This window comes from Lissotriton helveticus, chromosome 7 (assembly GCF_964261635.1).
Source record: "Lissotriton helveticus chromosome 7, aLisHel1.1, whole genome shotgun sequence".
NCBI lineage: Eukaryota > Metazoa > Chordata > Amphibia > Caudata > Salamandridae > Lissotriton > Lissotriton helveticus.
The window spans coordinates 1,507,337,324-1,507,351,518 of record NC_136068.1 but is presented as its reverse complement, the minus strand read 5'-3'; the positions used below and the strand labels follow the sequence as shown (position 1 = coordinate 1,507,351,518).

At 49.4% G+C, this 14,195-nt stretch overlaps 1 protein-coding gene across 2 annotated transcripts in view; it reads right to left on the bottom strand.

Annotated features, from left to right (window-relative positions):
- The window catches only part of LOC144770433 (sulfotransferase 2B1-like), a 668,739-nt gene that overhangs the window by 452,146 nt on the left and 202,398 nt on the right, over nucleotides 1–14,195 (bottom strand). For both annotated transcript variants that reach the window (XM_078654944.1, XM_078654945.1), the window contains one exon: nucleotides 6,821–7,029. In XM_078654944.1, the coding sequence (XP_078511070.1) occupies nucleotides 6,821–7,029 (209 nt within the window). The remainder of the gene's footprint in view (nucleotides 1–6,820; nucleotides 7,030–14,195) is intronic.

The following is a 14,195-nucleotide window of genomic DNA, read 5'->3' as shown; positions in this document are numbered from 1 at the left end:
TGGTCTCGGTCGAGATCCAGCGGAAGATCTTGCGAAGCATACGCAGGGTGTTGAAGCACGATGAGGAGACGGCGTTGACTTGTCTGGTCATCGAGAGGGAGGGGTCCAGGATGAAGCCCAGGTTGCGTGCGTGGTCGGTTGGCTTGGGTGCGGTGCCCAGGGCTCGGGGCCACCAGGAGTCGTCCCAGGCGGAGGGCGAAGATCCCAGGATGAGGACTTCCGTCTTGTCCGAGTTCAGTTTCAGGCGGCTGTCCTTCATCCACTCGGCGACGTCTTTCATCCCTTTGTGTAGGCAGGTTCTGGCGGTGTCGGGGTCTCTGGTGAGGGAGAGGATCAGCTGGGTGTCGTCGGCGTAAGAGATGATGTTGAGGTTGTGCTGGCGTGCGATGGCTGCGAGAGGTTTCATGTAGATGTTGAAGAGGGTGGGGCTGAGTGAAGATCCTTGCGGGACGCCGCAGATTACTTCGGTGGCCTCGGAGCGAAACGGGGGGAGGCGGACTCTTTGTGTTCTTCCGGCGAGGAACGAGATGATCCACTCCAGTGCCTTATCTTGGATACCGATGTTGCTGAGGCGCTGGACTAGGGTGCGGTGGCAGACCGTGTCGAACGCAGCGGAGAGGTCCAGGAGGATGAGGGCCACTGTTTCCCCCTTGTCGAGCAGGGTCCGGATATCGTCGGTGGCTGCGATGAGGGCGGTCTCGGTGCTGTGGTTGGCTCTGAAGCCGGACTGCGAGGGGTCGAGGGATCCGTTCATCTCGAGGAAGGCGGTCAGCTGTCTGTTGACGATCTTCTCGATGACTTTAGCAGGAAAAGGGAGGATCGAGATGGGGCGGAAGTTTTTGAGATCGGTGGGGTCCACTGTAGGTTTCTTCAGGAGGGCGCTGATCTCGGCGTGCTTCCAGCTCTCCGGGAAGGTGGCGATGTTGAAGGAGGCGTTGATGATGTTCTGGAGTTGGGGTGCGATGGTGGAGTCGGCCTTGTTGAAGACGTGGTGTGGGCAGGGGTCGGTCGGTGATCCGGAGAGGATGGTGTTCATCGCGCGGGCTGTGTCTTCGCTGGTCACCGTGGTCCAGGTGCGAAGGGTGGTGGTGGGGGGCATTGGTTGGACGGTTGGGTGCGTGGGTGGGGCGCCGAAGCTGTTGTGGATGTCGGCGATCTTGCGGTGGAAGAACGAGGCGAGGGAGTCGCAGAGGTCTTGTGACGGAGTGATGTCGTTGGTGCCGGTGCTGGGGTTGGAGAACTCCTTGACGATAGTGAAGAGCTCTTTGCTGTCGTGGGCGTTGTTGTCCAGTCGTTCCTTCAGGGATTTCTTCTTGGTGGTGCGGATGAGCTGGTGGTGCTTGCGGGTAGCGTGTTTGAGGGCGGTCATGTTGTTGGTGGTCCGGTCGAGGAGCCAGGCTTTCTCGAGGGTGTGGCAGGTCTTCTTAGAGTCCTTGAGGTCGTCGGTGAATCATGATGACTTCTTGCTTCTGGGTCTGCTGGGAGGGTTCTTTAGTGGCGCGAGGTTGTCGGCGCAGGTGGTCAGCCACTGTGTGAAGTTGCGGGCTGCTTCGTTGGGGTCCGTTGTGTTGGCGGGTGGGCTCTGGCTGAGGGAGGTGGTGAGCTGGTCTGCGGTGATCTTGCTCCAATTCCTGTGAGGTACCTGTTGCGGGTGGTGGTGGGTCGTGGATCTTTTGAAGCTGAAGTGGACGCCGCTGTGGTCGGTCCAGTGGAGTCCGGTGGCGTGGCTGAAGGTGATGTACTTGCTGGAAGAGAAGACGGGATCAAGCGTGTGGCCGGCGTAGTGGGTGGGGGTGTTGACCAGTTGCTTGAGTCCGAGGTTGGCGAGGTTTTCCAGCAGGGTGGTGGTGTTGCGGTCCCTGTTGTTCTCCAGGTGGAAGTTGAGGTCCCCGAGGAGGATGTAGTCAGTGGAGGGGAGGGCGTGCGGGCTTATGAAGTCTGTGATGTCTTTGCTGAATTGTGTGCGAGGTCCCGGGGGTCTGTAGACGAGGGTGCCTCTGAGGGTCGTCTTTGGGTCGGTGTGAATCTGGAAGTGGAGATGTTCGGCTGCGGCGAAGGAGTCGTTGGCGTCGGTCGTGATGCTGATGGTGTTCCTGTGGACGATGGCGATGCCACCTCCGGTCTGGTTGATGCGGTCCCTCCTGATGATCTTGTACCCGTCCGGGATGGCGATGGCGATGTCGGGTGCAGAGGAGTCGTTCATCCAGGTTTCCGTGAGGAAGGCGACGTCCGGTGATGTAGCGTCGAGGAGGTTCCAGAGTTCCACGGCGTGTCTGTGGGCGGAGCGGGTGTTGATCAGGATGCACTTGAGGTGGTTGCTGCTGGTGTTTGTCTTGGCGGGTGCGGGGCAGGTTCGGAGGCAGGTGAACTTGCAGGTGCAGCAGGTGAAGGGTCCGTGGGTGCGTCTCGGGGTGGCTCGGCAGCAGGCGTGGGTCCAGCCGGCATTGAGTGCATTGAGAGTGGCGGCGTCGTAGGTCAGTCGGGTCGTCTTGCCTCGGCGTGGAGGGCCAGGGGTCCTGGAGCTGGGCGCAGGCCAGGCGCGGACGGGCGCAGACGGGCTTACCTTTGGCGCACCTTCGGCGCTCCCGCTGCGCGCGTCCGCTGCGCGGTCGCTCTGGGGGCGTCATAAGTAAGGAGCCGGGAGGGAGGAGCAGCTGGGTGGTGGGAGTGGGGCGGCGAAAGGAATCACAGGGGGGCGGGGCCGCAGGGAGGCAGCGGCGGGAAATTCCAAGAAGCCACGGGCAGCGGGAAATTCCCAGGAGCAGCGGAAAATTCCCAGGAGCAGCGGGCAGCGAGCGAAGGAATCTGGAGGCAGGAGGCGGCAAGGCAGGCAGGAGCAGCAGTAGTGAGTGGGGCGACCAAGCCCTGTGGAGGGCTGAGCCAGAAAAATTCTCTGTTTCTGGTCACATTGTTGTTAAGCATAGATCCACTTCGTAATCATTTCCTACATGTTTATTGTCAAATAAAGGTATGTCCGGCCAGCTTACTATCAATTCTCTCTCATATATGAGGCATCACTGTGTTGGGAGACCCAACCCTTGAAAAGACTGTTAGGTGCCATAGCTAATACCTTTGTGGTTGTGCTTTTCTAAGCACATGTGGCCTCCGTTACAATATTTTGATGCACAGCAGCGCATCAAGTCTTCCTGCTGTGCTGCCGTGCGTCAAAATAAATGGGCAGGAATGTGCTGTATATACAAGATAAGGTGCATTCCTTTCCTTCAACCCTGCACGGGAGCATAAAAAGCTGCCATGCACAGGCACAGATGTTACTCATTGCTCAGTGCTTATGCTAATTGTGTAGTGGCATGCGTCATTGTGCAAGGGTGCTTGCACTGAGGGGATGATTGTTTTTGTGCTGAAAGGGACACCTTTCTGCACAAAAACAATCATTAAAGACATTTTCCTCTTTCTACGTGTGCTGCATAACAAAGCATGCATAGAAAGAGGAGAAAACATTGTTGCGCCTCCTTACACCTCCCGTGGGGAGGCATAGGATTCTAACGCAGGTTTACAAAATGTAAATCTGGGAATGCGTCAAGTTCCATGGATGTTGCGTGGAAACACCCACAGCAACATGCATGGAATGCCCCTTTCACGCAGAGGTATGCGTGGAAGGGAAACATATTTAAAAGGTCATGAAAAAGTCACACAGGGTGACTTTACATGGCCTTGCAAATATGGAGAAGCCCATTGCGCTACCAGTGCATCAATAAGAGTGACACACTGATGGCGCAATGGGCTTGTAAATAAGCCCAATGATACGCATGATACACCACAACCATGGCATACTTGTTGCCTGATGCAGGGGGGATTTGTGCAGGGAGGAGGACCATAAATGACCTTTCACACCGAACCTCTGTGTCTCTGTATCTCCATATTTCCCTGTCCACTAGAACACATTTTCCAACTCATCCTGGGTCTTTACTATGACTAAGTTCCCAGATAAATGCACATTTTGAGCCAATGATAACAAGAAATATGTGTGAAGTAGGTGAACCACTATTATCTTGCTAGCTAGTGGCTCATGATTCATGGGCTCACAGTAAATCTACCCAAAATTATGCCTTCAGACCACTCACTTGCTGACCTGTTCCTGGGCTTCTTTCCACAGTCCTCCAGTACCTATCAAACCCTACAGCTCTTGCAGTGACCCAGACTCCAACGCCTGATTTATTTTGGGTATCTCATCCTTCCCTCCCTATGGAGCAGGAGTGATGGGTGTCATGGCCTTTGCCTTCGCAGAGTATTCCTAAATCCATTCACTGCTCTCTTCTCTAGGCATATTTGGGATGGTTCCACCTCTTCATGAGACTCAAGTTCAAACTTGCGCTGTTGATCAGAGCTGAAGTGGTTATAGCCAATGTACGCTTCTGGTACTGAAACTGGTACTTTGTCCCAGCCAAAGAACATCCAACATCTTGTTTCTCTATTCTACCACAACTCAGGCAAATGGGCAATTACCATGCCATCCCAATTGGCTACCAAGCCTGTGTCATTGGTAGGATGAAGCTACTAAGTCTTTCTCATTAGTAGCATGGAGAATCTCTTCAAGTTTGAGATACGTTCACCCAAGCATAGTCCTAGAAGCACCTTTATCCCTCAGTGCAGGCACTTTTCTTGTATTCATACTAAGGGGCATATTTACAAAGAAATGACGCAGCATGGTGCTGAAAACTATTTAGCACAGCCATGCAGCATCATTTAAAAAGCGCAGAGATGCACTGTAGTCACAAGAATACTGCGTACCCCTGTGTTTTCCCTTGTGCTGGTGCTAAAAAAAAGCTGCCTAGCACCAACACAGACACCCTTGCGCTAGGGTGCAAGGATCTCTTTGTGGCAGGAATGATTGTTTTATGTGCAGGAAGGAATACCATAGTTCATTTGATCAGCTAGAGCCATTCTCCCAATGGCCACTGTTAATTTTTGGGGCAAGTGACCCATACCAGTGGCTTCCATAGACACATTATTCAAAGCATGGGCTCTACAAGCTATCTCAAACTCACAAACCATTCCAAACTGTTCTGGACTACCACATACATATTCACAAGCTAAACCGTTGTGAACCCTTGCAGCTGCACCTGTACCTGCACCTGCAAAGTAGGAGGTGAAATCGCATTCCCAGATGTAGTTATCTCTGTTGCTGTCCTGAGATTTCCTTTTCTGAGGCTAATCTTTCTTTTCGATATCCTCCTGTCTTTTCTGCATTCTTTCCTTTTTGTCCCTGAGGACCTAATCACGACTTTGTCCTGTCAATCTCACAGGCCTCTCCTGTTCCTCAGACTTAGCTTTCTGGAGATCCAACTGTGAACACGGGGTATCAGGCAGCTTAACCCACCTAAGGGAATTAATCTTACGAGTAGATGACAGTGGGACCTAAGAGCTTCACTCTACAGAATTCCCTCCCTTGGTCCCAGACTCTATCACAGTTTCTTCATTGCTGCAGAGTTTCTCTTACTGATCTTAACAAAACCAACAAAGATCTCCCTCTCTATCCTATGACCTAAGGACAGGGTGTGAGGGTTTACTCCCTTACAATGTGTTGTCCCTTATATTGTGATGGTAATGCTGTGCTCAGGCTGAACATTTTTCTATGTTAAAGCCAGAGAAAGTAAAGTCCACATTTGTAAAGCGCACAATCACCCGTAACTGTCTCTAGGCGCGGGGGCCGTCGGGAAGATTAAGCGAGCTATTGCCCAGAGTCACATGGTGCTGGGCTAACCTGCCGCCGGAGCCGGGGATCGAACCGTGGTCCCCAGATTCCAGGGTCAGTCGCCCTGGCCGCGGCGCCACACCTCTTCCTCGATGACATATGACATATGACAGATGGCACTAGACCTTGCAGATGCAGACCTAATTCGGGAGGGGATGTGTGGACAGAGCAGACAGAAGTTACCGGGTCCCAATCAAAGTGGTTGAGGTTGTTTCCCACTGGTGTCTGGGAGTCTGTACTACTAGGGCTATAAAAACTGAGGTGAGCCAAGAACAGGTTGCTTAAATTGTGAAATGCTTTTTGTGGTAGATATTCTACCTAACCACATATCCTCACCTTGTGAATATACCCTAGGTGTCAGACTGGATCTGGAACAACTCTAAAACAGTACTACTGCTCATCAGAAGGTTGCACTGTGTGGTTCTGCGCCAACTTTGTTCCACACTGGAAATGATGGTGGAAGCTGTACATAAGCACCACACAGGCACAATGGTCTACACCGTCAGGCACAGAGTCCATCATACAGCTCAGGTATTACATGACATTATGTGGCCAGCAAAAAAGTACTTTCAGGATGCTATTGAGAGAGGGGCATAAGCTCCACTCACATGTGTGTACCCGAGCAGAGAATTTGATTGGGCTGTATTTCACTAAATACACTGCTTGTATTTCAGTTTTTTGACTTGTGACAAAGCTTATCCTTGATACAACAGGACTGAGTTGGTTATGGTGGCAAAGCGGATGATGATAATTTGTAGAGTGCATAGCTGCTTCTTATGAAATCTCCAAGCACTATGGCTATATATCTGAACCATTTATTATAAAATGTAATGAGAAAATGTGAATCATCACCTAGAAGTGCAAGACTTTATAACCGCATCATTTATGCATACTCTGGAGCATAATTATGTTTAGAAATAGAAGTGTATCAGCTGGCTTGCTGAATAACAAATATGTTTTGAATTAATAAATATGTATTACAGTGGATGTGTGTGACCAAGACAATAATATACATCAATGAAGTTGATACTCATGGGAATTTGTAGTTCTTAAGATTTAAACACACACTACTGATTTATGATAACTAATTGTTAGACAGCGTTGTACCTTGGCTTTGGAATTGAAGAAGGACTTTGCAAACAGCTGGTGGGGAAGGTGGGAGCAGACAGCTCGAGGTGGCTCAACATCCTTCATTTGCGTTTGGCCTTCCACTGTTTCATACCAAGGAGATCGCAGCCAGTTTGGGACAGATTGGGCCCAGGTTGGATCCCCTTTCTTCCGGATAAGGCTCAAGATTTCCAGGATCCAGTTTGTACCTGTGGGAAACCGGGTTCCATTTATCTCAGCAATAAACTACATCATGTAATGTATATTAATCTTGCGTAAATCGTGTTTTAAGATATTTCTAACTGGAAAGTTCAACAAGGAATTCATAGTAATAGGAGGATTTTTGCATGCTACATAGAAATCTTTGAACTTTGAATGTAAATCTTGGAAATAAAATGGTGTGCTTACACCTGTAACTCTACATATTTACAAAAGGGAGATAGTGGGTGGACGGCCGGGTGAAGGTGAGATGTAATGGAAAGGGGGGCTGGAGGTCTGAACTGCTCTCAGTAAAGAGGAAGTGAGCAGCAGTAACATGGGAAAGAATGACAAGAATAATCTTGTGGAGAACACATCAATAAGGTCAAATACAAATAGCATAGGTAGCCAATTAGGAAGAGTAGGGCTGTGTGAAATATTCTGTTACACTCACGAATTCTCACAACTTTGCACTGCGCAAATTATGCATAATGTTACTCACTGGATGAATCAAAAATGTCTTGCTGGAGATAGAACAATGCAGAAAATGTGCAAGTTGAAACACTTTTATCACGATCCAGTCCATTTGCCAGTATCTTAATTAACTTTTTAAATTAAAGTTCTGCCCTTTCATTAAATGTTTACTTGTGCTACCCCAAACAGCATTTCACCTAATTTATGCTTAATACTAAAAAAAATTACAATTCCAGGAAAAATAATACTACATTTCACACACCCTTAGTAATGAGTAGGCAAGGAAAGTAAATTTCTGTTATTGCACTCCATATTTTCAACAGTACTTTGACGGTTATATATACTTCTAATCCTTCAAACAATGTATGTGGAGGATGTATACATTGTGCACTGGGTATGGGGTTATAAAACGTAGTGTAATATTGTTTGCTTCTTACTTTCACAGTAGCTGCTTATGTACATTTGTCATTCTTTAAGATCATTGGGATTATGATTCATGATTGTTGCACATAAAGGATCACACCCAAACAGGATATGGTTTGTATTAAGTTTTATCATGAGGTGTTGTATATATGGTGATAATGTATCATGTAATATTGGGGAGACCATTTGTATATTAACAAGTCCTTTTATTTTTAGCCTTGGGGAAGTCATGGGCAATACACTATCCCGACAATACTCTTTTTGGCTAAATGGGTTTTAAACCTGATAACTGGTAAACAATTGGCTCAAAATAGGACTACTGGAAATTGGAAGCATGAAGATCATATTAAAACAAACTATTGATTAAGCTTGGGCGTAGTTCGCGGAGTTCTGCTGAGAAGTTCACAAAAAACTGCACTGCGCCACGCGAAGTTCTGCGAGCAGCGGAGTGCGTTAGATAAAGGCACCATGCACAGCGCAAGCAGGTGCTGCTACCTTTCTGCCACTCAAGTAGATTTTTCTTCAAGGTGAAGCTTTCTCAATGTGAACGGCTGTTTCTCAAAGCGAGCGGTCGCCAGCATATGCCACTACTCGCAATGAGAAATCTGCCCGCCCGTGTTGAGAAATCTCACTGGGAGGTTGCTTTTCCATGCTCATGCTCTCCAACTTGATGTTGACAATCGTGAACGAGGAAAATTCTCACCAGGATGTGGATGTTCCTCGCTCAACAACTTGACATTGACGAACACGAGCGAAGATAATATTTCCGCTCCGCAATGCGAAGCAGAGTTTTTGGAACTCCACAAGCTCTGCGTAGTGCAGAAAACTCTGCAAACTCCACAGGCGGAGCAGTTCACCGCCCAGAATTAATATTGCTGTAGATATAATGGACTGTTTTGATTTCTCTGCTCAAGAGCGGCTTTTCTGATCTAAGCCAGTTTGGCTCATTCGCAGTTGTCAGGTGCCGTCCCTCTTTTTGGAGCACCATAAAATATATAAAGTCATTAGCAAAGATCCTCTTCCAAATTGAGACAAGACTTTACTGAGGTCAGTCGCATTATGCTTAGGTTTTCTCATTGATGAAATGTGATTTCATTGGAGGAGGAAATTCCCAATGAGGAATCAGATAAAATTTACATAAAAATATAAAGGTGCATTGTGTGTTGTAAAAAGGGAATATCACAAGGAAAAAATGCTATATTATCAGAAGCTTTCCAACCCATGGGGAACTAGGCCTCATTACTCAAATTGCTTGCCTCAGCAGAACACTGTATTTCATTATTATTTTCTCTACTGTTCAAGGCTGTTTCTCGACTTACTAATGAATAGGCCATTCTGCCCTTGCATACCTATCCAAGTGTGTAGTTCTGCTCCCACGTTAGGAGACGCTGAGGCTCAGAACAGAAAACTTTAGTTGCCAATGGCATGTACCCATCTGGCAGGTAGTAGCTCATCTCTCGGTGCCCTCTTTGTTCATGTTTGGCCAAGGCCAGTAACTTTCCACTGTGGGCACGGTTGGAGGCTCGGGGGAAGAATCGTTACGTGTTGTAGACTGCTGGGGGGGCTGGTCCCTCGGCAGACATCTTAAGGTACAGATCAGATTGGACTCCTCTGCAGAGTAATAATAATAAATATATGTTTGTATTCTCTACTGTCTGACTGACTCTTCATTACTTGGGAAGGCATCGCAGGTGGGTGTAAATAACCCGGGTGGGCCCTAAGGGCCACTTCCTTCAGTTGGCACCTGAAGAGGGACCCCACAAAGTGACCCGACTCACCCGAAAACGTGTTGCAGTGTTGTGGTTGCGTCCAATTGGTCGGGCGGATCGGGGTACCCCACACGATCAAGCCTGGTTCTTGAAGCTGCCCCGCCTGTCTGATTGGGCGACTACTCACCTAGTGGTCACCGGTTGGGGTCCTGAGAAGGCAAAACCTTGGAGTTGACCATTTGGTCTGAAGAGTCAGCAGTGGAGAATAATTTGACTCAACCTGAGTGCACCAGATGAGTGATTTGATCCTTGGAAAAACTGTGCCATTCTTGAACGGCATGAGCCTGCTGGCTGTATCTTGATACAGTCTCCTGACTATCTTGGTGCAGTTTTCGAACTGCCTTGCTTGAACGGCACAAGCCGACGGGCTGTGACTTGGTACAGTCTTTTGGGCTGTCTTGGTTTGAACTTGGTGGGTTTGTGGATCCTTTTAAAAAACACAGAATGTTTGCGAATAATCTGGCAGGCCAACTGGTAATTTGGTCTTCTCTCGAAAAGTTCTGGGGCAAGAGCCTGTCTTCTTGAACTTGGTACAGTCTCCGGACTGCAGTGGGCAGTTTTGGTTTGGTTCTTGAACTATTTTCCTCTTTTTTATTTTTTATTTTATTATTTTTGTAGGTGTTATACTTGTCCTTTGGGGACAGCATATGTGCTTTTATTAAAATGCCTTGTTTAAGTAAGTTAGGGTGTTTTTGGATGTTGATGTTGTTCCACTGATGCTCGATTGGAAGAGAGCCAGCCTGTGCCTCCGGAGAGTTCCCCAAATTTCGACGTATAAGTCCAGCATTGCATTGGCCCTATTATGTTTAGTAAGTTGTGGCATAAATATACGAGGGTCAACGCTGATTTACAATGGCCACCTAATGGCTCATTTGAATTTACTTTCTGGCAGGACAAATTGTTCACTAGAAAGAGCAGGCAGTCGATGTTTGATTCTCTAAGAATATGGCAGAAATAAGCAAAGCAACTGCGTATGTGAGCAGAGAAAGAGGCCCGGAAAAGACAGACGCAAACAATAACGCAGAAAGCAGTGGCATATGAAAGGGAAACGATAGAGAAAGGCATAGAATGTGCAGATATGACGTTTTGTTTACAGAATGATCAATGTAATGTCGCCAGAGAGGAGGAAGACGTTTTGTTTCTCATACCCCCACCTCCTTATGCCCCTCAACGGATATACCCGACAGTTCCGACATTCCAGTCTTTGGCCCCTAGTGCTGCCCTCTCTAGTGTGTCTTTTTCTAGCGCTACTGCCTCAGCCCCGGCCCCACTTGCTTCTCCTCTGCCCACGCCAGTCACAGAGGCGGGAGCCATTAGCTCTCCGGTCCTGTCTATTGGTTCTGTTTCGACTGCTATGCCCCCTTTCAGCCCTACAACACTGTCTCCCTAATGATGGTACCTGTCTCTGCATCTGATCTTTCCCCCTTGAGTGTGTCACCTCAAGCACTGTCAAATGTTGAAACGCCCGTGCATGGGAAGCCTGAAGCAAATTGGGCAGCAGCGCAACACCGTATGGAGAAAGTGTTGGTACATTCTGCTGTGAGTGATGAGGAAAAGCAAATGGTGGCGAATCAAGCAGCTCAGTGGGCCCGGAATGTGATCTATAGTGTGGTAGATGTGTAGAGTGTGATGAAATATTATGAGCCCTTCATACAGAAGCATGCCCTTAAGCATATATAGGTCATGCTAATAGGACTGTGGGTAGTGTTTTCAGGGTGTTGCACCGCAGATCATCTATGACATACGGGACAGGGTATATGCTACACGTATGGCTCCCAATGAGGTTTTTATCAATGTAACAACATTAGTGGGTTATGGAGGCAGATTGGTCCAAAAGGTTCTGACAATAGAGACACAGCCCCCAATGAGGGAAGTCCATCCCATTCACCGTCCTGAAATACCACAACTCCTTGGAAGAAGAGTGAGGTACTATCCCTAAAGAGCCAGCTGCCGGACCCCCGGAAAAATCCTACTGCATATTATAAAGAATTGACAGAGGCGGCCTCCTCCACAGTGATGACATTAGCAGATATAGAGTAATTTTTCGGTCTGCTGGTACCGGTCAATATATGAAGACAGGTTTTTTGTTTTGGTTGAGTTTTATATAGCGCGAACTAGAACCGAACCGAATCAGTTATCAGAGCGCTTTACATTGCACAAGTTACGTTTTTACATGAGGACACACACTTTCATGTTTTTTTTTAGGCACAGGGAGATTAAGTGATTTGCCCAGAATCGCAGGAGGTTTTGGCGTCGTTACCGAGACTCGAACCCAGATCCCCAGGTCCGAGGTCGAGCGCCTTAGCCGTTAGGCCAACTCCTCTCCCCCATACGCAGGATCATGCACTGGAGTTGGGTGGAACATGGGATGCGATCAAGGCATGGGATAAGGAGGGTAAGCCCTGCGAGAAGCTGGAAGCGGAGCTCCTAGCTTTGCCAGGGTGTATTATCACTTACATGCACCCTCGTCATCAGCAGCAGCTGCTGTGTGTACATTCCTGATAGCACCCCTACTGTATACTCCGCAATACAGAATTTGCACAGACTTGCTTCAGATATCCATCAGGATAATGGTTTACGGTCTCTCACAGGATGGCTCTGGGGTCTGTTGACATCATGGGGTTGGAAGATACTACTTGTCCTAATAGCAAGCTCACCTCTACCCCTAAGTTGTCAGGTTGTAATATCAAGGTCTCTACTATCAATCAATCAATCAATCACAAACATTTGTATAGCGCGCTACTCACCCGTGAGGGTCTCAAGGCGCTGAGGGGGGGGGGGGTCGCTACTGCTCGAACAGCCAGGTCTTGAGTTGTTTCCTGAAGGAGAGATGATCCAGGGTCAGCCGTAGGTGAGTGGGGAGGGAGTTCCATGTCTTGGCTGCCAGGTAGGAGAAGGATCTTCCTCCGACGGTGGATTTCCGAAACCATGGGACGGAGGCGAGGGCGAGGCTGGCGGATCGGAGCTGGCGGGTGGGTGTGTAGAATGTGAGGCGGCTGTTGAGGTACTTTGGGCCCATGTCGTGGAGAGCCTTATGTGCGTGGGTGAGGAGTCTGAATGTGATCCTCTTGTTGATGGGGAGCCAGTGAAGGTTTTTCAGGTGGGCAGCGATGCGGTTGTGGCGAGGGATGTCCAGGATGAGTCGTGCTGAGGCGTTCTGAATGCGCTGGAGTCTTTTCTGGAGTTTGGCTGTGGTTCCAGCGTAGAGGGTGTTTCCATTGTCCAGACGGCTGGTGACGAGGGCCTGGGTGACCGTTTTCCTAGTTCCGGTGGGGATCCATCGGAAGATCTTTCGGAGCATGCTCAGGGTGTTGAAACAGGATGATGAGACGGCGTTCACTTGCTTGGTCATTATGAGGGAGGAGTCCAGGATGAAGCCCAGGTTGCGTGTGTGGTCCGTAGGTTTGGGTGCGTTGCCCAGGGCAGGGGGCCACCAGGAGTTGTCCCAGGTGGAGGGAGATGGTCCGAGGATGAGAATTTCCGTCTTGTCGGAGTTCAGTTTCAGACGGCTGATCTTCATCCATTCTGCGACGTCTCTCATTACTTTCTGGAGGTTGGCTTTGGCAGTGTCATTGGTGAGGGAGAGGATCAGCTGGGTGTCATCGGCGTAGGAGATGATGTTGAGGTTGTGTTGGCGGGCGATGGCAGCGAGAGGGCTCTTGTAGATGTTGAAGAGGGTGGGGCTGAGTGAGGATCCATGCGGAATGCCGCAGATGACGGTTGCCGCGGATTGGAACAGAGGGAGGCAGACTCTCTGGGTTCTTCCGGCGAGGAACGATATGATCCACTCCATTGCCGCTCCTTGAATTCCGGTGTTGCTGAGGCGTTGTATCAGGGTGCGGTGGCATACGGTGTCGAAGGCTGCTGAGAGGTCCAGGAGGATGAGGGCAGCTGTTTCCCCGTTATCGAGCAGGGTCCTGATGTCGTCGGTGGCTGCGATGAGGGCGGTTTCTGTGCTGTGGTTTGCTCGGAAGCTGGACTCTGAGGGGTCGAGGGATCCGTTGGTCTCGAGGAAGGCGGAGAGTTGTCTGTTGACGTTCTTCTCGATGACTTTGGCTGGAAAGGGGAGGAGCGAGATGGGGCGGAAGTTCTTGAGGTCCGTGGGGTCCGCGGTGGGTTTCTTCAGGAGTGCACTCAGCTCGGCATGTTTCCAGCTCTCCGAGAAGGTGGCGGATGCGAAGGAGCTGTTGATGATGTTCCGGAGTTGGGGTGCGATGAAGGAGTCCGCTTTGTTGAAGATGTGGTGTGGGCAGGGGTCGGTAGGGGAGCCGGAGTGGATGGTGTTCATCATGCGGGTGGTGTCTTCGGTGCTGACAGAGGTCCAGGTGCAGAGGGTGGTGGTGTGGTGCGCTGGTTCGGTGGTTAATTGCGTGGTCAGCGTGCCGAAGCTGTTGTGTATGTCGGCGATCTTGCGGTGGAAGAACGAGGCGAGAGAGTCGCAGAGGTCTTGCGAGGGGGTGATGTCGGTGTTGCAGGCGCTCGGGTTGGAGAGCTCTTTAACGATGCTGAAA